Genomic DNA, 25509 nt, shown 5'->3' with positions numbered 1-25509 from the left:
CGAACAACGAGGGATAAGGTTTCTTCCGGCCGTGACCTTCAACCTTTGTTCACTCCACTGTCTCATGGGTCACCACTGTTGGCTGTCTGGAGCACGCCCTTTCCTGTCTCTCTGTTTGTCTACCCCCTCTCCCGAGTGTGTTGGTGTGGCAACCCACTTGCCCCTCTCGATGGGCCAGAACTCTGCTTCTGTGCTTCAGACGAGGTCTCACTGGACCCAGCTGGTCTCAAGCTCACGATTGCAGTCATGGCTGCCTCTGAACACCTGATTCTCCTGCCCCCATCCTACCCCAGAGTCCTGGGGTCACAAGCATGTGCCACCACACCCGGCTTGTACAACAGTGCTTTCAACAGCTGTATCCCATTCCACAGCAGACCTATACGGCTTGCCGCTCATCTCTCGTGGATGGATTCTGGGGTTGTTTCTAATATAGTGTGACTGAAAGCGGCGCCACAGGGGCCATCTTTAGACACACTCATGGCTTACACACGACTGTTTCTCTAGGCTAGAACTGAGCAGTAGACTCCATAGATGACGAATACACACTAATCTTAGTTTGAGGATGGTAAACAGAAGTGGGGCCCCTCTCAAAGAGGGGGCAGGTCCCATCCGTATCTGAGAAAACCATAGAGTGTGCAGAGTAAGGGAGGGAGGAGGGAGAGAGGGGAAGAATGAAAGGAAGAAGGGAGGGAGGAAGAGAAGTGGGAGGGAGAAAGAATAAAAGAGAAGAGGGAGGGAAGGAGGGAGGGAGGCTCAGCGTCCAGCTGGGTTTGGGTGGAAACCACGGATTCGGAGGGTCCCCAAAGGCAGGCAGGCTTCACTCATCCCTGGGCCTTGGGACCGTCTGCGTTTTGGAAGACACGCCTGGTCGCCACCAAAGCCACAGGTCTGACATCCCCAGGGACATAGGCAGGCTTGCTCTGGTGACCTTGTGCGTTTCCTACTGGCCCACATTTTCGCCCCTACTCCTCTGAGCCAGTTCAGATGACCCAGCATTTGTAGGGGGAAAATGAGGCCGCTGTGGCGAGTGGAAGCCGGGAAGGTGCATTTTCCTGAAGTTAATAAGGGTACAGGAAGGAGGATGCGCGTACACACAAGTGAGAGAGAGAGAGAGAGAGAGAGAGAGAGAGAGAGAGAGAGAGAGAGAGCGAGCGAGCACTCCGCTCTGCTCCAAAGCAAGCGCCAATTAAGATGATTACTGGTTTCCCTACAACACAAATACTAATGGCCTGTCACGCTCTGGCACATTTTTCTTGGTAACCTTCAACTCCGAGTTGATTAATCAGGCTCTTGTGGGAAGGCACCCACACGCGCTGGGGCAGAACGCAGGGAACCAGCCCACTCTGAAGGCCACGGTGGGGATGGGGTGGGGGAGCCGCACTCTCGGGGGGTGAACAGTGTGGGGAGCCCCGCCATGAAGACTGAGGGTGAAGGCCAGCTATGTGACCCCACTGTCTTCCACTCCGGGACCCACAGCCCTGCCGGTGAAACGTGGATGGTAACTCTCGTCCCATTCCCCAAGGAGAAGGACACCACGGTGACTGACAGGAGTCACAGTTCCCTTAGCACATGAGGGGGTGGGAATGAGCACAGCTCCAGAATTGGAAAGATCTAGGCAGTCCCCCCCACCCCAGCTTTTTTTTTTCTCATGTAACCCAGGCTGGTCTCAAGCTCACTACATATCCAAGGATGACCTTGAACTCCCGAGCCTCCTGCCTCCATCTCTCAAGGGCTGGGATGACAGGTGTGCGCCACCACGCCTGGTTGATGTGGTGCTAGGGACTGAACCAGGGCTTCCTGCACACTAGGCAAGCCTACCAGCTGAGCCACATCCCCAGCCCAATGCCTACCGTTTTTATAGACCAGCTCTGCCAAGGTACTTAAGGTCTCTGGTTCCTCATCGGCAAAGCAGGAACCCAGTGACTGGCAGACTGAGCGCCCACTTGGTAATTATTAAACAAGAACTGTCTGCAAGCCAGATTTAATGGTGATTAAACTACTGCTGTCTGCAAGCCAGGAAGAACCGCACAGGTCTTGGAACCTCAACCAGCTCCCCAGTTTACAGAGACACTCTCCCCCAGTTTACAGAGACGCTCTCCCCCAGTTACAGAGATCCACTCAACCTAGTTACAGAGACACTCTCCCCAGTTTACAGAGACACCCTCCCCCAGTTACAGAGATCCACTCAACCTAGTTACAGAGACACTCTCCCCCAGTTTACAGAGACACCCTCCCCCAGTTACAGAGATCCACTCAACCTAGTTACAGAGACACTCTCCCCCAGTTTACAGAGATACTTTGTGATCAGAATGTTGCAATCTTGGTGGTCATGTTCAGTGATTCTGAGGATGAAGTCGGAGCTGTACCTGGCTGATCTTCCACTTCCTCTTCCACCAAGCATAGCCAACAGGCTCTAAGTCTGTCTCTCTAGCCCCAAGGCTTTCCCCAGCCTCCCCCCACCCCAAAGGCATTCTGGAATGTCCTGGGCCTCATGCTAGCCAATGGCAGGCTTGGTAGATTCTGAAAAGCTCTTAGCAATGCATGCTAATGCCTGGGCTGGAGGACTTGAGAGTGGACAGCAGGCTATGTGTTTCTGGAGCTGTTCAGCCTGAGCATGTATGGACATGGCTAGACTGGAACCCCCAGACCCAAGGGGGACCCCCTGGGGATGAAGGCTTGGCAACTGAGAAGGGGAGAGCCAAAGACTCTCTTCCTTTTTGGTTTTTAGAGACAGGGTTTCTCTGTGTAGCCTTGGCTGTCCTGAAGCTTGCTCTGTAGCCAGGCTGGCCTCAAACTCAGAGATCCACCTGCCTTTGTCTCCCAAATGCTGGGATTAAAGGTGTGCACCACTACCACCCAGACAAGACCCAGAATTTTGTGGGAATTCCCTCAGCTCCTAAATATTGGCAACTACCGCAGAATTTAAAAATTATTTTGAAGGTCAAAAAAGGAGGTCTATGGGAGCTTTTTCTAGGTCCTTGAAAGGATCATACGGCCTTCAAAGCCATTAGTTTGTGACCTAGAGCAAAGTAGAGTAATTCACCAAATAGTTCCCGCAGACCAAAGGTGTTTAGTGCGCGGGGAAAAAGGAAGACAGAGGATGCATGTCCACCATCCCGACTGCTGCTAACATGGACACGGACACACACACATACATACACACGCACACATGCACACACACACGTGCACATACACACGCACACACATATACACACATACACACATGCTTGTGCGTGCACACACACATACATGCACACGCATGCACGCACACACACACATACACACACGCACACACCCCAGCATACACACAGGTCTTGGGTGTTTGTCGTGTGGTCTGCATTGCGCAGAAATGGGTCCTCTGCAGGCAGTTCTCACACGCCAACCCCTCCTCCTCGTGGACGCCTGCCCACAGTTGTGCCTGGACTCATCTGACACGCTCCATGTTTAGCTGCCCCATCCAAACACAGCAACCAACCACCTTATTTCCTGGGGCAGGGGGGAGAGCAGCCAGGGCGGCAGGGACAGCTGTGGTAAAATCAAGTCAGGACATAAGGGGCAGCTCCTTTGACACGCGACATCTGCTGCCCTGCATACTCTTTTTGTTTCTGTTTACTATTTTGTGAGTGCTCCCGTGGCCAGCAAACTTTGAAGGCCCGCCTACTCCCACTGAGCCTGGCTCGTCATCCTGTGACTGCTCACACTCTTTAGCTGGAGAGGCAGGCGCCTGGCCTGGAGTCCAGGGCCAAGGACCAAGTCACAAGGGTTCCAACAGCGAGCGGCTTGGCATCTGGGCCCCGGGACCTCCCAGGAAGAGAGCAGTACAGCCGGGCAGGAGTCCCAAAGCAGTGTTCTCAGAGCCTGTGAAGCCTGGCTACCTGACCTGGGGAGGGGCAGGGATGAGGGCTGTCGAAGGCATAGATAGGACACATGTGTATGCCCAGGAACGAGGGTGGTGTGAGCTGGAGCTGAGGCTGTGTGTGTGTGTGTGTGTGTGTGTGTGTGTGTGTGTGTGCGCGCGCGCGTGCGCGCGCCCTATGTTTCAGTCCCTACCCCCTCTGGCTTGCTCCTGAGGGTATATTCCCTAACTCCCTCCTGCAGCAGCACTCAGCCCTGGCCTGTTGCACCCTAGCCCTGCATGGTGCTAAGGGGTACCTCAAATCCATCACGTAGGTGACGTAAGTTAGCCAAGCACACTAATGGTATCACAGTGAGTTGGCAACCTGGCTGGGAGGTGGCAAACAGATAAATAAAATAGAAACAACAGACAATGAATGGACCGGAGCAGGGGCGGGGGTAGGGTAGGGTGGTAACAGAGGTTGCTCAGGAAGTGTGAGGAGGATCACAGGGCACACTCAGGTCCATGCATCACTTCTGGGCTCCCAGTTCTACCAGCTTATTATTGTGTTGCTTTTCCCCACCCAGCAAAGCACAGAGGCACAGCGATATGGGAATGCCAGCTTTATGTGTGTGTACATGTGTGTGGCAGCCAGAAGTCAGCACCAGGCATCTTTATGTGTGTGTACATGTGTGTGGCAGCCAGAAGTCAGCACCAGGCATCTTTCTCCGCTTTATTTTTTCTCAGATTGGGTCTCTATCTGAGCCTGGAGCTCACGGACTCGGAGACTGGCTGGCCAATGAACCCCTGGGATCCTCTTCTCTACTCCTCCGTGCTAAGATTGCAGGCATGTGTTGCCATATCCAGGTTTTTACGCTAGGGATTAAAGTTAGGTCCTTAAGTGTGTGCAGCTGGCACTTTACCGAGCCGTCTCCCCAGCCTGTACTGTCAGTATTATAAGGACACAGTAGACACAGGGCGAGCGTGTCTTCTCCGATGTCTGACTATACATTTGCTCGGCTGACTCCTGCTCACATCGCTAATTCTTCTCTTGCAGTACTTTGTAGAACCCCAGGCCTTTGGGACGCGGCCCTGTCTTCTTCTTCCTCAGGTATCCCTAAAGCCTTACTCAAGGCCTGGCATACGCTGGGGCTCAGCAGAGTCTGCTGGAAGCAGAGAAAGGCAAGGACAAGCTGGCCCAGTGACCTGCAACTCTGTTCACTCCTTCTTCGAGGAGTGCTCTGGCAGATCCTCTTTGGAAAGTGGGACCCTGGGAGTGACAGTTCTCTTTGAACCTCAGAGCCTATGAGATAGTTGATCAGATAAGATGGGGTGCAGTGAGTCAGTATTCAAAGGTTCTTGGGATGTTAGTATGATCTTTGTTTACTCACTATTGCTGTTTCCCTGACCACCACCACCCAAACACCCAAATAAAAACAGAGAACACCTTGGCCTTTACTGGCCCTGGAGATGGAAATCACCACTAGCATTAAAAAAACGAGCCCACGGCTGGGCGGTGGTGGCACATGCCTTTAGTCCCAGCACTCGGGAGGCAGAGCCAGGCAGATCTCTGTGAGTTCGAGGCCAGCCTGGTCTCCAAAGCGAGTTCCAGGAAAGGCGCAAATCCGCACAGAGAAACCCTGTCTCGAAAAACCAAAAAAACACGAGCCCACGAACAAACAAATTCCTGGGAGCTGGGGGGCGGGTAGAACTAGGGTTAAGAGCACTTGCTGCTCTTCTAGAGGACCAGAGTTCAGTTCCCCGCACCCACACTGGGTAGCTCACAAATGCCTTGGGATGGCTAATCTTTGTTGTCAACTTAACTACATCTGAAATCAACTAAAAACCAAGCAACTGGGCATGCCTGTGAAGATTTTCTTGACTGGATGATTTGAGGTGGGCAGACCCACACAGATCTGGGCCACACCTCCTGGTGGCAGCCCCCACAAAAGGACACGGAAGAATGCCGCTTTTGCTTTTTGCCTGCTTGCCCTCACTCTGGATGGCAGGTTCATCTATCCTATGGCTGAGGCATTCCTTTGCTGGTGCTAGAACTTACTTCTTTGGGATTCCTACCTAGACTGAAGGCCAGTAGTTCTCTAGGAATCCTCTGGCCTCCAGCACCAGTTGGGACAGCTGAGATATCCAGCCTCATGGTCTTTCTGTTAGGACATAGCCACCATTGGACTACCCAGACTATAGATTATATTCATTTTTATATATAAAAGAATATACTCATTCTATCAGTACTGTTCCTTTTACAGAACTCTGACCAATACACACCTGGGAATCCATCCCCCTTGCTCCCACAAAATTAAAAATAAAAAACAAAAATCTTAAAAAAGATAAATCCCTGGCCAGAGCCAAGCTCCTGGCATGAATAATAAAGTGAACATCTGTGCCTAAGAATGCAGCCTTTGGTCCTTCCTCTAGCCATGGCCACTTTTGTTCTGGAGTGGGTTAATATTGGGGGGGGGGCTTCCCACTAGGAGGATCATGGATCCCAGCGACACCTTCAGATGTCAGAACAGACATCTGACAAAGGAATTGTAACGAAAGGGGAATCTCGTGAAGTTTCTTCTAACTGATGGCCAAGACTTGATGTAACACAGGTAATCAAAGGTTTCATAAACCAAAGGTTAATCACATTTCCTTGGCCTTGGCCTTGGCATTAAAACGTCCAGGCACTTGGCAGAACACACCTGCCTTAATTTGGCCAAACCCACATTTCCATTCCTGCCAGATCTGAGCCACTCAGCACCGGCTGATTACAAATGTTACATTACAGCACATACCACGTGGGTATTGGAAACCCAACTTGGGTCCTCTGCAAGAGCGGCAGTTGATGATCTGTTTAAAATCGTTTTCTCAGAGCTGAGCACTAAACCCAGGGCCTTTCATCTGCCAGGCAAGCACTCTACCACTGAGCCAAATTCCCAACCGTGTGACAAGTATCCTTAAACCTGACTACTAAGTCATCTCTCCAGTCCCCTCCCCGCTTTTTAATTAGTCTGAGACCTTAGCCATGGGATGGTGCCACCCACATTCAGGGTGGGTATGGAATGCCCACCCTCCTCAGTTAATCCCTCAGCTAATCCTTTCTGGAAATGTCTGAAGGTCTGCCTCATTTTGCTTTAGTGTTTCTTTCCTTTTCCTTTTTTAAAAAAAAAAGCAAAACAAAACAAAAAACAACAGGTGTTCTCTCAGTAGCTCTGGGCTGTCTTGGATCTCACTCTGTAGACCAGGCTGGCCTCAAGCTCACAGAGACCTGCCTGCTTGTGCCTCTTGAGGACTGGGATTAAAGGCCTGTGCCACAAGGCTCCTTCCTTGATGTTTCTTAATCCAATCAAGTTGGTGATAGAAGTTATCTGTCACACCTATGCTGACACCTTAAGCATGTTTTTTGTTTGTTTTATTTTTGGTCAATTTCACCTCTGAAGGTGGGGATGGGGAGTGGGGATGATTATGCTCATATGGGGCTCAGGTTGTCAGTACAGGAACAAAGTCAAGACACTGTAGCTTTGTCTCTCAAGAGGGACGGAGGGTCTTGTAGCAACAGCCTGTGGGGACCTGACCATGTGGTCAACTTCTGGAGGGGCCTGGTATCAGTGTGGCTGTGGCTGCCAGTGACTGGTGCTCCTTGAACTTGGAACAAGACTTGTCATTAACTGGCTCTGTGGGGTACGGCGGGTCACTAAATGCACAGGATGGGCAGCTTGGGAGCAGATTCCTGGAAGTAGAGAATTCACTCCCTGGCACTGAAGCCAGGTGGCCTCAGAACACGAAGCTTCCTGGGGAGAGGAGACTTGGTCTCCTCCAGATTTGAAAACCGGCTTTGCATGTGGGTAACACACAAGAGGGTGTGCCGAGCACAAAGAACTGGGTGGCCTGATTGGAGTTTTTCCCCTTTCCAAAGTTGTGAATACAAGCTGAGGCAGGCTGGTGTGGGTAATGGATTTTGGAGATGAAAAGGCTCACGAGTACGTTGTGTATATCTCAGGAAAGGCCAGAACCCCTTGAAACCCCGCTGTCCCAAGCTGGGAAAGATGCAATCCACCCCAGGTAGAAAGGACAGGACATGTCTGCCTGAGGATCAGGCAGGGCCCCAAGCACGTTCCCCCCATAAAAATTTCTTTATTGTTCATTCAGGAGCGATTTATTCTATGCCCTGTGAGTGTAGAGTTATGGGCTTGGTGGAAGCCGCAAACAGGTGATTATGGTAATTTAGAGAGAAAGTAGCAAGCCATTTCTGTCACAGGCCGCTCCAGCTGGAAAATAATAGCATCACCTTGTATTTATAGAGTGTTGAATGATTCCAGAGTGCTCTGTTATCTATCATCTCATCTCATCTCATCCTCACGGCAGGTCAGTGAGCCGGGCTGAGTCTCTGCTGTGGGGCTTCGACCAAAGGTTGCCCCCTCTCTGGGGTTCAGTTTCCCCGTTGAAAAAGGAGAAGGAGCTGAGATGTGCCTCGGCTGGTCAAACGCTTGCCTAGCATGTATGAAGCCCTGAGTTCTATTCCTAGCACGGCACAGCCTGGGCCTGGTGGTGGGCATACGCCTATAATCTAAGCAGCTGGGAGGTAGAGGCAGGAGGATCGGGTGATCAGGGGCCATCTTTGGCTACATAGCAAGTTTGAGGTCAGCCTGGGCTACAAGAGACCTTGTCTACAAAAAAAAGAAAAAAAGAGAGAGAGAATGTTCTTAGGCTCATATATTTGAATGCTTAGTCACCAGGGAGTGGCACTATTTGAGAAGGCCTCGTTGGAAAAAGTGAGTCATCTGGGTTTGAGGTTTCAGAAGCCTATACCAGTTTATCTCCTGGCCTTTGGATCAGGATGTAGCTCCAGGCTGCTGCTCCAGCACCATGTGCGCCACCATGGTCCCTGCCATGATGATAATGGACCTAATCTCTGAAAGGATAAGCACGTCTCCAATGAAACGCTTTCCTTCCTAAGAGTTGCCACGGCCACAGTGTCTCTTCACAGCAATAGAGCACTGACCAAGACAGGTCTCAGGTCCGTTTTTGTTTTTCCCATCAGCTGTTCCTCAAGAGGTCTGAGCAGCCCTGAACATCTAAGGCTGAATTTCTTAGCTCTGTGTCCTGGGACTCCCCCTGTCAACATCCTCAGAAAAGTTGGCTAACGATACAGTTCCCTGGCTCCACCCAGACACCCGTGTGGAGAGGGGTGCAGCCTGGGAGTCTACATAACACACACACACTTCCTACGCGATTCCCTGCACGCCAATCTTTGAGGACTGCGCTCCGCCTCCTGACCCTTTAGTTTATGGCTTGTCCTATGACACAGGTGTGTCCTGATTTGGGGGGGCGGGGAGGGAGGGTGACGACAGGGGGGTGGGACAGAGCAGTGTCTGCAGCGTGTGGCAGGTGGATCTGGGTAATGATAGCCTCTTGAGGAGATGATTAGAACCCTCACAACCGGAACAGGACAGTTTAATAATTTAAGTGAGATCTCAGGATTAATGAACAGCGGTTGGAATGACATGGGAGACCATAAATCCTGGCCTGCTGTGGGAGAGTCATGATTTACAACAAGGCTTCCTGTAAAAAACAAGGTCTGACGAGCCTGCAGGCTGATGTCCCCCCTCCAGGGACGTGTGCTTTTACACGTGTGGTGGACGATCTGTCACACTTCCCAGGACCTCGCCCTCCAAATGCGCTACAAGGTGCCCTCAGTGGCCCTGACACACCTGCATGTCAGGGTTTCCCACAAGTCGGAGAGCTGCACTTTATTTGGAATGTTTGAGACTGAACCCAAAGACCTTGTATACGCTAAGGCAAGGCCCTCTATCACTGAGCCACTCTCCCGACTCCCCACTGGGGACTTCAAGGCAAGGGCTCTACCACTGATGCCCTAGGCTCTCACTGGGGGATTCTAGGCAAGTACTCTACCACTGAGCCACACTCCCAGCCCCTCACTGGGGGATTCTGGGCAGGTGCTCTACCACTGAGCCACACTCCCAGCTGCTCACTGGAGGATTCTAGGCAAGTATGTCCCAGTTAACATTCACTACACAGCCTCACTGGAACAGTGACAGCCTGATGATGGCCGGCCGTTCCTTGAAGGCTGGTCAGGAACATCAAGTCACTCAACCATAAGAGGGAAAGTGGGAGTGATGGAAACTCCACTTCCCTAGGCTTGTACAAGAGGAGAAGGTATGTGCTCTGGGTATGGGGGCAGGATGGAGTACACACTGGACTGAAGCACCCTGGATTCCCGACAGGCTGGCGAGAGGCAGGCTCACTCACCTGAATCTGCTTCCTTCTGTTTTGTTTTTGCCCCCTTGTGGTGTGTGCGTGTGTGTGTGTGTGTGTGTGTGTGTGTGTGTGTGTGTGTGTGTGTGTGTGTGTGAAGACTGAAGCAGTCACGGCCTAGTACATGCTAGCCAAGTGCTCTACCACTGCGCTACCGGCCCCAGCCCTCCACTTTCCCATTCCCTAAGCCTAAGGGGGAACAGGACCAACGCTGGTGTCCACTCCCAAGGGCATCTTGCAACGACTGCTCACGGGTCAATCTCCCTCCCTTCTGTGTCACGAGGCTGTCCCAGAGCAGCTGCAGTGTGTTGGCTGGGAAAGGTCAGGGCTGGTCATCGTGGGGCCCGGCCAAGGGACTGGTGGTTGGAGTTCATGACGAGAGAGGCTAGAGAATGTTCCAGCCCACATTCTGACAGCATGCAGGAGCGAACTGGTCTGAGTAGGCTCGGCACAAAGTAGGGCTTCCCACTCCCTTGCTGTGTTCCCCTCCTGTCTACAGTGCCCAGGAAACCCCCTTATGAGTGGGCTCGGGAGCAGAGCGCCAACAGCAGACAGGAAGAGGTTAGCAGCTGTCCTAGGGTTCCCGCTCACTCGCCAATAATGTGTGCATCTCTAAGAAGGGAAGCAAATGAATATAATTAATTTTTAACAATCATTGTGGGATCAAAGAGCGTTCTGGAAGGAGCTCAGTGTGCAGGCTTCCCGAGGCTAAGCAGCACACATCTGTTAATACTTTATAGGAACCATGTCACCACAAGAGGCCTCAACACATGCCTGACCCTTTGTTCTCTGTAACGATGTAAAGATTACATGTTCATAAAACTTTATTAATTTGAGGTAGGAAGGCAAGAGGAAAAGAGAGAAGAGGAATTAAGCTTCCAAGGCTGGAGAGTACCAGATACTGTTTTCTTCTTTCAGAAAAATCTCAGAATAGAGACACAGAAACACGTGGATTTGGCCTCCCTGATCTCAGCGCTGTGGACCTGTGCCTATCTGGAGCCATGAGAACCAGCAGCATGTTATGCCGTATAGCAACAGCTTCAAAGATGCTCCTGGATTCAGATCAATCAACACTGGCTCTGGAGTGGCGGATGCCTGAGGAGACAGGCCTGGAGTCTGAGCAAAGCAGGACGAGTTCCTGTGGTCTCTGTGAGCCATGACCACACCTGGAGGCTGCCAGGTGTGTGCATCCGTGTTTGTGTGCGCACGCCTGCATGCATACGCATGTGTACCAGTGTGTATGTCACTACGTGTTGGTGCTGGTATGTGTCTCTCTGTGTGTATGTGCATGCTTATGCATGTATGTGTGTGTCTGTATGAAGTGGCACTGGGGCGTGTCTGTGTGTGGTGTGTGTGCACACGCATCCATATGCACGTGTGCTGACTATGTATGCCTCTGTGTGTCAGTGTGTGCATGCCTATGCATGCATGTGCCTGTATGTGCATGCTCGTGCATATGAATGCATGTGTGTATTGGTGTGTCTACGGGTGTATATACGTCTGTGTATGTTGGTGCTGGTTTGTGTGTCTGTACGTGTGAATGTATATGCATGTGTGTGTGTGTGTGTTGGTGCTAACAGTAGATAACACCTATTTTTTGACCAATGCCCTTCTTTAACCTATTATAAACAACCTTACTTAAAGGATCTGAACTAGTGTTTATGATAAATGAGAAAAGGAACCATCTCTTTTAGATAGATGGGTAAGGATCAAATGTCATGACTGAATAATTTTGAATTTTCACCTAAGAGTTTTTGCTGTTTTATCTAGGAGGTGGCATGCAGCATCAGGGTAGGGGTGTAGATTTCTTACACTTTGGGGTGATACTAAATATAAGGATTTTTGGGGTGATACTAAATATAAGGATTTTCCCGTTGGGCAAATGCTAGCTGGGAGAGGCTTCCTGTCAATCAGCTACTGTGTGTTTAAGGCACTTGTATTAGTTGCCTCTCTCTGCTGAGACCAAGCATCTGACATGAAACCGCTCAGGTGAAGAGAGTTTTATTCCAGCTCATGCAGTTTGAGAAGAACGGTCCATCATGGCCGGGACAGCATGGAGGAGGCCAGAGCATTGGGAGCATGTGGCTGGGACTCATCTAATCTGCAGGGACACAGAAGCAGAGAGTGGACAGAAAGTGGGGCCAGGCTATGCCCTCAGGGGCTAACCCTGACCCACCTCTTCTGGCAAGGCTCTACCTCCTAAAGGGTCCACAACCTCCCCCAAATGGCACCACCAACCGGGGACCAACCGTTCAAACACACCAGCCTGGGGCGGGAGGAGTTCTCATCCAAACGGTACCCTCACAGCAGCACCCGGAACACAGTCAGAGATCTCTTGATGGTGTCATTGTTCATTTTTCCTCTACGTCCTCCCCACTTAGTGAGCTCAATATGAGCGACGCTCAGCAGGTTTCTGCTGGATCAAGTTACATAGCAAGGAACCTCCTATACCCTCTCATTTTCAACCCTGGGTCAAAATCACTCCCATACACCAATACACACATGCATTCATATGCACGAGCATGCACATACAGGCACATGCATGCATAGGCATGCACACACTGACACACAAAGGCATACATAGCACACATGCAGCTTTCAGTTGATGGAGTGGCCTAGCAGTCATCTGCAGACAAACCGACAGCAGAGCAATCCCCTGCCCTTTCCCTGGGGACCTTCTTGCAAGGACCTCAGGTGTCCCGCTCCCTCTGGCTTCATTTCCCTCTCACTATGCTTTTAGTGAAACATGGAAACAGTTCCAAGTCTGGTTTCAGATTCCGGGGATCTAGTTCCACCAGTCAAGGGCTTGCTGCAGAAGCATGAAGGCCTGAGTTGGATTCCCCAGCCTATGTAGAAAGTTGGGCACGGTAATACATGCTTGCAGTCTCAGCCAAGGAGGCTGAGACAGGTGAATCCTGCGGCTCACTGGACAGCCAATCTAGCTGAAGAGTAAGCACGGGGACACTTAGAGGCTCTGTCTCAAAAGCAAACAACAACACACAAGGCAGATGGCTCCCGAGGAACCATGTGAAGGTTAGCTTTATTCCGGATGGCGAGATGGCTCGGTGTGTAAATGGTGCTTGCAACCAAAGTCTGTCAACCTGGTCCCTGGGACCTACATGGTGGAAGGAGAGAGAATTGACTTCCACAATGCACTAAGAGTGAAAAAAATCAAGCTGAGCACAGGCAAGCAAACAGGCAGGCACACATGCATTCGCCTCTCCCTGCTCTTGACCACGGATGGGATGTGAACAGATGCCTCAAGTTCCTGTGACTTCTCTGCAGTGATGGGCTGTCACCTCGAACTGTGAACTCAAATAAACCCTTTCCCCGCAAGAAGCTTTTGTCAGGGTGTTTTATCACAGCAGCAGAAATGAAACTAAGACAAATGATATCTGAGACTACACTATGGTTTTACATGCTTGTGTGCGCATGTGTACACACACACACACACACACACACACACACACACACACACACACACACACACACAGAGTCAGGCTTAAAGTCATCACAAAAAACCAGGAGAAAATGCACAGCTAAATGCTCCTGCTGTGTAAATTTTTAAAGCGCAGACGGCTCACCGCCTCTGTGGAAGTGTCACTTTCTGAAAATATAATGCAGCTATTTTCCATGGCAGAAATGATCCTTTCCCACACACCGGAGCTCTTGATGCGTCAGATGCACTCTGAACAGGTTCACCTGATTCTTTTCTTTCCCAGGACATCATTTATAGAGTGCTTGATTCATAAAGCCTAGCTTTTGCTTTCTTAAAGATGCACAAACCGTCCCATAAATACATCGATTCTCGCACCCTGTGTTTTTTGCCAGACATTCCCCGAAGGTTTATAGATTTCCTTCATTACAAACTAATTGATATTCCCCAAGTGCCAGAGTCTTGGCAATCCTCTCTGTTGAGGGAAAGTGCTCAGGACGTCAGAGATACTAAAGGAGAAGAGAGCCTGTAATCCAGGGCACGTGGTCGAAGTGACTCAGGGATGGAGAGCCTGTAGTAAGCCAGTGCATGTGGTCACAGTGATGTGAGGGATGGAAAGGTGAGCCTGTAAGCTGGTGTGTGTGGTCACAGAGACAGGAGAAATAGATAGGAGGACCTGCAAACCTGTGTGCATCACAGTGACACCCAAGCGACCATTATTGTAGATCTGGGGTTCTTAGAATTATAGAACCAATCCCAGGCGAGACCAGCTCCCTGTCAAACGTCATCTGACTACCCTTAGGACAGGTAAGCAGAGTGTGCTACCCAGAGCATCTGTTGCGCCTCTGTTTCCCCATCTGTGTGACTGGAGTCTTGCTCTGCAGAAGGAGACTCATCCCATGGCCGTCACCTCATCACGTCAACACCCCAGGCGGCTCACCGTTAATCCAAAGAGGATATACCACCGATGCTTATCCACTCCAGGGCTACACTCACAGCTGAGCTCCTCGGAAAAGGTACTGCGCACAAGTAGGGAAGCGGAGGAACAGATGGACAAGTGAACAGGACCACAGGAAGCTCAGCAGTGTGCTCTCCCAAGATGCTCCAGCAGTGCGGCCACTGCGGACGGCCAGGGAGGAGCCACTGTAAGAGGATCAGCCAAGAGCAGGCCCTAGGAGAGATGGAGTCCTATGGACTCTGCTGTTGCAGGTGCACAAGCTGGGGACTATGAGAGCTAGGTGAGGCCTCAGAATAAGTGTATCAGGAAAGCTAGGAAGGCCATTCGCCCCAGGGGAGGGTCACTTGCTCCCTGGGGTCACATACAGCTAATGGGGTTCTCTGACTTGAGGGTAGCAAGGTCAAGCCAGAGGAAGAGGTTGGGATAGGAGGCTGAGAAGAGGGGAGCAGGAGAGAGGGGACAAAGGGTAGTCCACCATACACCAGTCATAAATAACTGCAAGAAACAGTAACAACAGCCAGCGGTGGCTGGCTTGTTTTTACTCTCCCTGGGTGAGACACCGCCCCAAGCATTTTACTGTCCAGTATCTAGGAACTCATTTAAGAGGCAGGGTTCCTAAAAGGAAGTCGGTCTTAACTATTCCTTTTCACACTTGAGGGAAGCACAAGAGGGACCCAGGGGCCTGGGCTAAGGTCATAGACAAAGTGGGGGTCGGGGCGAGATCAGAGGCTAACAACTTCCAGGTCTGCAGCGAAGAGCTGTGTGACCAGGAAGGCCTCCCCCAGCCACCACAGGTTCACAGACCTTCGGGGACGCCCTAGAAGTGGGAGGCCACGAGCTGGAAGGCAGTCTGTCTTGGATTTCATTTGTGGCCACACCTCTCCCACAGACACAAAGTCTCATGCTCGTAGTGTCCTACATAGATAGATGGACCAGGTTCCAGAGTTCTGGCCACAAGGTTCTGGAGAACCTCCTAGAAGAAGAGGAGGAGGAGGGGGAAGAAGAAGAAGAAGAGGAAGAAGAAGGAGGAGGAGGAGGAGGAGAAAAAGCTTGACAAGAAGGGGCTGTGTCTTTTATCTAGAACTTCCACAGGTTCAGTGCCATTTTGTGATGGGGCGCGCGGGGGGGGGGGGAGGGGAAGCACTGAATGAGTTAACTGCTTTTTCATTTTTTTTTTTTTGTTTCTTTTAAAAACAACAGCCCCTATTCTGGTTAGTTTTGACTGCCACCTTGACACAACCTGGAGTCTCCTGAGAAAAAGGAACCTCATTTGAAGAACTGCTTGATCAGACTCGTCTGTGTGCCTGTCTGTCTGTAGGGCACTGTCCTCATTGCTAATTGACACAGGAGGGTCTGGCCCACTGTGGGTGGTGTTATCCCTATTCAGGTGGGGCTGGGCTGTGTAAGAAAGCCAGATAAGCAGAAGTGAGGGGTCAAGCCAGTCAGCAGCATACCTCTGTGGTTTCTGCTTCAGGTCCGGCTTCTGGCTTGACTTTCTTCGGTGATGAACTATGACCATAAAAGTAAACGCTTTCCTCCTCCAAGTTGCTTTGGGTCATGGTGTTTATCACAGCAAGGGAAAGCAAATTTGGACAGCCCCCAAATACAAGATATCCCAGTCCTGGAAACAGGTAGACAGGCGAGGGAACAGATCCATGCCTGCTAGTGCTCGGCTAATTTTCTGTTTCTCACAGTTTAACGCGTGTCCAGACCGACCAAAGGGGATGTTTGCTGGGGGTGTTGTGAACATGAGATGAGATCACGGGTAAGGTACAAGGTCTGCGTAGCAGCTGTGGAGCAAATAGGGACTCATATATCACACAGCTGGAGAACTCCTTTGTGGGGAGCACCGCTTGGTGAGCACGGAGCTCAGGGGGAGCGGAGCCAGGGTGGGCAGGGCCCTACCTCGATCACTGAAGTCGTCCACCAACACGATCTCCGCCACCAGCTCTGGGGGCGAGCGGTTGAGCACGCTGTGCACGGTTCGGAGCAGTGAGGACCAGCCCTCGTTGTGGAAAGGGATGATGATGCTGGTGTTGGGGAGTGTCTCCAGGTAGCGCTTGCTGTTGCAGCTGGAGGGAGACACAGAGGAGAGAAGACGGGCGTTATCCAGAGTCGCCATTCGGCTTCCACACTGCGGCAAGAGCGCGGAGGCGGGCATCGGGCTAAACGGGAGTCCCATGTCCTTTCCAGCCATTAGGGGAGGAGAGAGGTGGAGAGAGAGACCTCAGCTGTAGGACTTTATTCTCCTTGGCCCCACGGTGTCCTACTTCCACTCTGGTGGAGTGGGTCCCGTGTAAAAGTCAGGTTTACACACACACACACACACACACACACACACACACACACACACACAGAGAGAGAGAGAGAGAGAGAGATAGAAAATGTCATTTACAAATAGATAATCTTACTTAATATCCAACCTAGAAGCCATTAATTAATTAATTAATTTATTATTTTCTTGTCTGATCGTCTTGCCTAGAGATTGTAAAGCAATGTTGGGTTGAAGTGGTAAGGGCAGACACCTTGTCCTCCTCCTGATCTTCTGGGGTCGGGGACCTTTCATCCCTGAGTAGTGCAGTTTTTTTTATTGGTACCACTGAACAAGGAGTTCTTTAAATTCTTAGTCTATGGAATGTCTTAAACTCCCTGAAGTTTTGGATTTTGTCAAATGCTTTTTTTCTCCCTGCATCTGCGGATATCTGTCTTTTGTTGTATTACTCTGGTCTAGCACATTGATTGGTGGTCCCACATTAAATCAACCTTGCATTTCCGGGGTAGCCTAGCTGGCCACAGTACACAATCCTCATACAATGCTGAGTATTTTGTTCACTGGTTCTTTTGTTGAGGAGTTTTGTATCTAGTCTCATTAGGAATACTGACCTATAGTTTTCTCGTGATATTTTTGGTTTTCTATATTGCATTTAGTTTGCTAAACACGAGGCTATTGGGGCTAGGGTGATGGTTCAGCAGTCAGAAGCATGTGCTGTTCTTTTGGAGGACCTGGGTGTAGTGCCCAGTGCCCACATCAGGTGGCTCGCAATCTCTTGCAGCTCCAGATCCAGAGGGGTTCCAATGCCCTCTTCTGGCCTTTTCAGGCACCAGGCATACATGTAGTGCACATACAAACCTATAGGCACTCACATGTATATCTAAAATGAAATAAACCCTACCTAGGTTCTTAACATTAACATAACCATGTATTTTCTTTCTGCCCTACAACATGCAATCCTATCAGGAAACACAATTCCAGCATTACTGGTAGCAACACTATTACATATTTTTTTTTTCTATAGTGTATATTTCAGTCAAAATTTCTGTTCTGAAGCTGCCCGAGTGATCCGTCTCTGCATCTCTTTCTGTAGCCACACGCGCAGGGAACATCTGGGTTCACTTATTATATTTAGTTATTTACCTGTAGGGCTTGCGCTTTAATTTTTAATTTGGGTCTAGTCATGTTTACATAATTATGTGAAGCATACAGTTCCAAGGCCGACTCTAAAAGGGGTAATTCGAAGATATCTGCCTCTCATTAGTGTCTCCTCATCTTCCAGGAGGCCACGTGATTTCTGTGGCTAATGACTGTACTGTTTCCACGTTTTTTGTATAAACAGCTGTGGGTATAGATTGCTGGCCTTGCAGGGCTTTCTAGGAAACCCGATAGTATACACTTCACACCTTTACTTTTCACTGACTGCTCCACTGTGGAAACCTTGCTACACGATACGCTTCCTTGGGTTCCCCTTGCTACAGTTTCCCAGACTTTCCTTTTGTGTGTGTGTGTATATGTGTGTGTGTGTGTGTGTGTGTGTGTGTGTGTGTGTGTGTGCGCGTGCGCGCGCGCGTACATGCATATGTGCATGCATGCATGCGTGCATGCGTACAAGTGTTGAGACAAGGTCTCTCATTGAACCCAAATCTGTCTGTCTTGTCGAGGATGGCTGTCTGGAGAGTTCCTAGGATCCCCCCCTCCCCATGCTCGGGCTCCAGCTCCCCAATGCTGGGCTTCCCGGCATGCAGCCACACCCATCTTTTTACATGGGTGCTGGAGATTTAGACTCAAGCCTCCCACTTACATTGCATGTGCTCTCATCCACTGAGGTGTCTTCCTGGCCCGTTTTAGGTTTTGAAGAAGTGGGTGAGTCCAATTCGGGCGGGAACAATATCTAAGTCCATCTGCCCAGCCTAAGATTTGTTTTACAGAAGGTAAGCTAGTTTGTTTGCTTTATGATAAACTGTTTTGCTTCAGGAGAGAAGCGGGATGCAAAGAGGGGGCAGAGAAGGCGCCTGTTCTGAATGAGTTGTCCAGCCTGGACCAGCCGCCTCGCTAGGCCTGAGAGCTTGTTAGAAAACCAACTCTCTGGCCCGTCCCAGACCACCAGCACAAGAGCAGCAGTCTCAGGGCGGGGCCCAGCAGTCTGCTTTTTAACAAATCTTCTGTGTGAGTCTGATGCCCACTCAAGTTCAAGGGGTCACTGCGGTAGACACCCAAACTCACAGCACCACTGCAGAAAGGTTTCCTGGGGTCCTGAGGAGAACTGTGTGGATGGTGACTGGGGGTGGGGTGGAGAGGGCATGTGTAAGGGGGTGACACCAGCAGTGCGTTAGGGGAGCAAGAGAGGCGAGGAAGGAGGAGCGAGGAAGAGGTGGGAGAGGAAAAGAAGGGGGATGAAGAGGAGGGAGCAACATCTGCGTGACGGATTGACACCTGTGGGTCACTTTCCTAGCTAAACTCTGACATGACCCCCAGGGCAGACCGGGTGGGCATGCCATCCCTGCTTGAAGGAAAGCCTGAGAACTGAGGGAGGGAGGTGGCCACTTAGAGTCCCACTGAGATGGCAGGCCATGGGTGACGTCGCTGGGCTTGAAGCCCTGAGAGGAAAGGAACACAGTCCTGTCTCAGCACCTGCGTGCTGGTGGACAGCATGTGGGAGCGGGGCACATTCCAGAAATGAGAGAGAAGGGAGCCTGAGGAAAGACAGGGTGAGAAAGCATGCCTGGGAATGCGGGGCACTGCACGAGAGAGTTTTCCTGGTCTCCTTAGATATATCCTGTCCTGTCCATCCCCTCCCACCCCCCCTGTAAACCCTCAGGTTGTGCTCCCAAATGTACCCACTGTGTGGCTGGTGGTTTCTCAAGTCCTCACATCCCAGCATAATGCCATCTCCTAAGAGGTGATGCCCAGGTCCCTCCTTCCCCAGCTTTGGATACAATACCTCAGGGACCCACCCAAACTAGGGCCCGAGGAACAACCTGGCAGATTGTTCTTGTGTTCTTATGTGGTCCTCTCTGAGTTTCATCTGTGGTAATAAAACAACAACAACAACAACAACAACAAAAACCTCGGCAAAAAGCGACTTAGGAGGGAAGAGGGCTTATCTCGGTCACAATTCCAGGTTACAGTCCATCACATCAGGGAACCCACTTCAACAGCTGGTCACAAGGCGCACATAGTCAAGAGCAGTGAGAATTGAATGCACTGCATGCCTAGCGCTCGGCTTGCTCTCTCCAGGCACACGCCAATGTTCAGTCTCCTTCCTAAGCAGGCACCCCAGCCCTTCTCTATCTCAGTTCGGGGATGAGACAGCTTTCTCTGTAACGCACTTGGTCAGAGCTGAAGGTGGTGGTGTGCACCTGTCCTCCCGGCACTAAAGCTGGGTGCGGGGGTGAAGGCTGGGAGTCGGAGGCCAGCCCAGCTATACAGAAACCTAGAGTCAAAACCAAACACCAAAACAAAACAGCAGCAACAAAACCCTCAACAGCCAACAGCAGCCCACAGCCGGCTGGAATCAGTGGAGTGGGAAGAGGTGTGGGACGGAAGGGTCAAAGCTAAGTTCTTTACGAAGCCCTTCCCCATTCACAGCGGCTCTGCTGAGAGCCAGCCACACACACACCTGCTCAAGACACAGCCAGAGGAACGAAGTTTATTGCCACTCAGTCAAAGTTTATTGCCACTTAGTCAGGGGCCTCAGCCAATCAGGCATCTGTAGATTTACATTCTTGACTTGCTTGCCCCAGAGTTCAGATGCAGACAGTCTCAATCAGATCTTGGACTATGCTATTTTTTATTTTATTTTATTTTATTTTTTTCTTTACCTACATGAACCTATGTTCCAGAAACTTCTTTCCTCAAGTCATAAATCACTGTTTCTTTTCTTTTTTGAGACAGGGTATTGCTATCTAGCCCAAAGTTGGTCTAAAACTCATGATGATCCTCCTGCCTCTGCGAATGACTTTGGTTCCTAAGGGGCGTCATGGCAGACGGTTAGGTGACGGCTGCCAGTGGCCAGGACAAACTGGACTTTACCCCAAGGCCTTTGATGATTCATGAAAGGAGGGGAGACAAGCTGGAAAGAGGTACAAGTTCCAGAACATTCTGCCATGGTGTCTCCAGAAGCAGAGAACTGGAAAATACCAGTATGGCACACCTGTCTACAGAGGAAAGGATGTGCAGACTATTCCCGAGGAATACCACACAGCCATGGAAAGTGGCTGACAAGCACGAACATAATACATAAAACCAAAGAGGCTACTTGTACAATAAAATAGTCCAACCACATGGTGCAAAATCAAACAGAACACTGGACTCACACACATCCATATATATGATGAGCAAAGACCAAATGGTTTGTGCTCCCTGCTTGGGCTGAGCTTGGATCTGAGTGTGTGGGGAGCTGGGATGGAAGACTGCTCCCCCCCCCCAAATATGGAGAGGAGAACTTGCCACAAGGAGGGCACTCTCTTCTGTTCCTAAACTAAGCTGCTTAGCTTGTCACCCCGCTTCCCCGGTGCCATCTGAAGGAAGGGAGAGAGGTGGAGCTCTACTTTCATTCTGTTGCCGTGATAAACACCATGACCAAAAGCAACTTAGGGGGAAAAAGAGTTTTATTTTAGTTTACACTTCCAGGTCAAAGTCCATTACTGAGCAAAGTCTGGGCAGGAATTTATGCACCAATCATGGAGGAACACTGCTTTTTGGCTGGCTCACAGGTCCATGCTCAGCTAGCTTTCTGACACAGCCCAGAACCACCTGCCTAAGGAATGGCGATGCCCACAGTGGGCTGGGACCCCCTGTATCAATGAACAGTTAAGATATGCCCACAGACCAACCTGATGAAGACAGTTACTCAACTGAGAATCTCTTTTCCGGTGATTCTAGGCTGCGCCAGGTTGATGGGTAATGCTGACTAGGACAGGTGACAGCTTTCATCTTTCCTTCAGTCTTTTCTTTTTCTTTAAACTCTTTCAGTGGCAGCATCACTTAAGATTCCACTCATCTCTCTAACCAGCCCAACTGGATTCCAGCTGTCTGTTCCTGAATAGGTGACTACCATCTTCAGTGTGGAGTATGAAATCCAAGTGGAGAGTGTGCTGGTCCTGCTTCTTAGATTTGTCTAGTAAAACCTAGTCCAAGGCCCTTCACCGACCAATGAATAAAATACTGAAGTCTGAGAGACATGGGCTGCTATCCACATGAGAATGCTGCGGTAAAGGGTCACATGCTTTGATCTGCTTTCTACGGGCTGGGCTGACTTTAGCCAAGAGCTCCGCTAAGATTCAGTCCAGGTGATGTAGTGGGAGACCTGTGACAAAATCACGCTGAAGGGGCTAGAACCACACTCTAACTGGGAAGTGCCCCACCCAGTCGCCAGCAGACCAAGAAATGAATAAAAGCCCACAATAAATGGGAGCTTTTTATTAAAGATGAATGTAGCATCTATTTCTAGAAGATTCAGAAAATGCCTCTGTTTGTAAGAACAACAAAACAACAACAGTGAAAAATCCAAACTCAAAAAAAAGAAAGAACGAAAAATCCAAACTCACACATACAGACCATCCCTCGGCTGGTGTGGCTGTGGGTGGTTTTCAGCCAGCACGTTTCGTGGGTGATACATGCCTGTCTGAGTTTTTGCTGACAGGCAGCCATTTCTGCTTGCCAGCCATCAATCTCTACAATTTTCAACCCACAGGCTGAGCCCACTGAAATCTGGCGTACAAACCAGAGGAAATAAAAGTCACCTGGAGAAACTGGATTGGCTGCCGTTTTCCTTCAAGGCTCTCGAGCCTTTAAATCTTGATATTGGGTCCAATGGGTCAATAACTGCTATCTTAAAAAGGCACTCCGTGGTTTTAGAGGAGAGCTCATATAAGTCTCCTGAGAAATTAGAGGTGCCGCAGAAGAACCTGGACTCCCTTTCCCAGGGCACAGAGCTCCCCACCTATAGGTGCTCTCTGCCCAGAGCTGCCTCGGTAACCACCTATCACATCAGGATGGCCGCATCCCACCTGCAGCCAGAATTCCACATCCTGGGTGCTTCTGGAGCACTCCATTTTAAAGGTGCCCACCAAGCTCACTTGAATGCATGAAGCATGACGAAAAGGATGGAGTCTGCCTCTAAGGCTGTCACTAGTCGGCAGACGGTCAACCAACTTCTCTGTATGGCAGCAGGGACGGCGGGTGTGGACTCTATGAGCGGGGTTCTTGCCGAGCTCTGACCCCTGGAGGTGAACTATTCTGTCTTCATTTTTGTCACTGAGATAAAATACCTTGACCAAAAGCAACCTTCGGGAGGTGAGGGTCTAGATGGCTTATCCCTCTAGGTTGTATATAATCTATCATTGAGGGGGATGTTGAGGCAGGAACTCAAAGCAGCTAACCGCCTCACATCTGTCTGTAGTCAGATGCAGAAAGAAACAATGCATTCACGCCGCCTGCTTGCTCTCTGGTAGCATTTTCCACTCACACTATTCAGAATCCCAAACCGGGGGATGGTACCTCCCACAATGAGCAGGTCTTTCTACCTCAATTAACAATCAAGATTACCCCACCCTCCACCCCCACCAAGATGCATTCACAGGCTAACTTGATCTAGACAATTCCTCAAATGAGGCTGTTTTCTCAGATGATTCTAGGTTGACAGGTAAATCTAACCAGCCGCCGATCCATATAACCTGATGCCAGCCAGTCAGTTTCAGACTCACAACCTTGTTGGATCTCTGTTGTCTTTTGCTCTCCAAGGAAGGTGAACTAAAACCACAATTTGAACACAGCAACTCAAAAATCCCATTTCCATTTTTCACAATACCACCTTGCACTCGCCTACCTTGTGGACATCTACATATTTAATAGCGTCTCGCTCCGGGTGCCTCCCCGGATCCTGCTCTTCCAAGGTCTTCCCTGCCTGTCTGCAAACAGCAATTCCACCTCTTCAGCGGCTCTGGGGCTCGAACCCTGACCCCTATATCCTCGACTCTGCTCTTTCGCTCACTTCCATACAGCTCCTAGGTAGATCTTGCTGTCTCCACCTTCAAGGTATCCTGAGAACCAGCCCTGGCTTCTCTGCTGCTCCCATCTCACACAAGTCACTCTCCTTTCCTGTCACAGACTCCTAGCTTGGTTCCCTGCTCCCACCTGTGGCTGTGACAATTATTTATTCTTTGTGTGTGCATGCATTTGTGTGTATGAACATGGGCATTCATTGCTGCTGTCCATGCCTAACGGACTCACAAGCTTCCAGGGACCCTCTTGCCTTCAACTCTCTGTATGCATCTTGCCGTGTGAGCATTGAGATTACAGACACGCTTTACCAGGCCTCAGTGTCTCACTTTACCTCTTGGGAATCCGAACTCAAGTCCTCACGTTTGCGAGGCAGGCGCTTTACCCACTGAACCACCCTCCCAGCCTCCTCATTGGGTTTCTTGGATGTAGCATTACAGTTACCACCCAGTTTGGAGAGGTTCACACCATTATTTTCCTTCTCTTTGCCACAGATTCCAATCATACGCCTATTAGATGGCTCAAAATCATCCCAAACTTCATTGAGTTTTCATTTTTCAAAACTTGATGTTTTATTTCGGGCAGTTTGTTTTGCTCTGCCTTCAAGTTCACTCACAATTTCCCCTGCAATAGCTAATCCACCATTAATCTATGCATCTTTCATCTCAGCCACAGCTGGCTTTATTTCTGGATTTTGGGAGCTGGAGGGATGGCTCAGTGGTTAAGAGCACTTGCTGCTCTTACAGAAGATCCAGCTTCGGTTCTCAGAACCCACTTGGCAGCTCACAACCATCTGTAACTGCAGGTTCAGGGGATTTGATGTCCTCTTTTGTATTCTGAGGAATGTGTCACAGTCACATACACACCAAGTGTATATGCATACACACACACACACACACACACACACACACACACACACACACCACTCATACATATAAAATAAAAACCCTGTATTTCTAGAAGTGGAGTCTTTCTATAAACAGAACACAGCTGCAGTGTCCTGCTAATGCCACACCTGTATCAGCGCCAGGTGGTGCTGACCCACGATTGTTACTGTCACAGGTCACCTTCCCTGCTACTTTGCACTCCTACTAATTTTAGGACTGGCTGTCACTGTTCACAGTCGAGTGTCTGTTTGTACGTCTGCACCACTGAGCTTTGCATCGCATTAAGTTACTTGAAAACACTTTTATCTTTCCAACCCACAGTTTCTGATTATTCTCCAGACTGGTCCAGAGGGCTGAAGAATAAAGAAGGGCTGCGAGGTACTACACCCATCTCCTCGTGAAGTGTGAACCCTGAGTTTTCCCAGCCTGAGCGGTGGGGAGAGACAGTTATCAGCCTTCAGTGGAGTCTCTAGTCCTCCTGGGTGATTCTTTTCCCTCTAAGACATATGTTGAACAAGAACCCACTGGCAGACTCTCCACAGACTGCCCCAGCCCTCTCTCTGTGCTCTGGGGATCCACCAGTCTCTGCCCCCCAACCCCCACCACTAGCAATAGAGGCGTGTGCCACCACACCCGGCTTTTATGTGGGTACTGGGGACTTGAACTCAGGTCTTCAGACTTGTGCCGCAAGCACTTTATCCCCTGAGCCATCCCCCCATGACCATTTCATTTCCTTAGCGTGTGTGGTATGACGGTCAGAGGTAACAAGCTCTGCCTTCCTTTTCATTCAGACTCTGCAACCTGTTGGAGTTGGAAAGAGGCTCCAGAGACTCTGGGCTA

General features: G+C 50.2%; 1 protein-coding gene across 3 annotated transcripts in view; it reads right to left on the bottom strand.

Moving 5' to 3' along the window:
* The window catches only part of Galnt10 (polypeptide N-acetylgalactosaminyltransferase 10), a 147730-nt gene that overhangs the window by 41786 nt on the left and 80435 nt on the right, over nt 1–25509 (bottom strand). For all 3 annotated transcript variants that reach the window (XM_042284034.2, XM_042284036.2, XM_076542384.1), the window contains exon 4: nt 16411–16577. In XM_042284034.2, coding sequence (XP_042139968.1) covers nt 16411–16577 — 167 coding nt within the window. The remainder of the gene's footprint in view (nt 1–16410; nt 16578–25509) is intronic.

This window comes from Peromyscus maniculatus, chromosome 8 (assembly GCF_049852395.1).
Source record: "Peromyscus maniculatus bairdii isolate BWxNUB_F1_BW_parent chromosome 8, HU_Pman_BW_mat_3.1, whole genome shotgun sequence".
Taxonomy (NCBI): Eukaryota; Metazoa; Chordata; class Mammalia; order Rodentia; family Cricetidae; genus Peromyscus; species Peromyscus maniculatus.
Note: the sequence above shows the minus strand (reverse complement) of the source record. Positions and strands in the feature narration are given on the sequence as shown.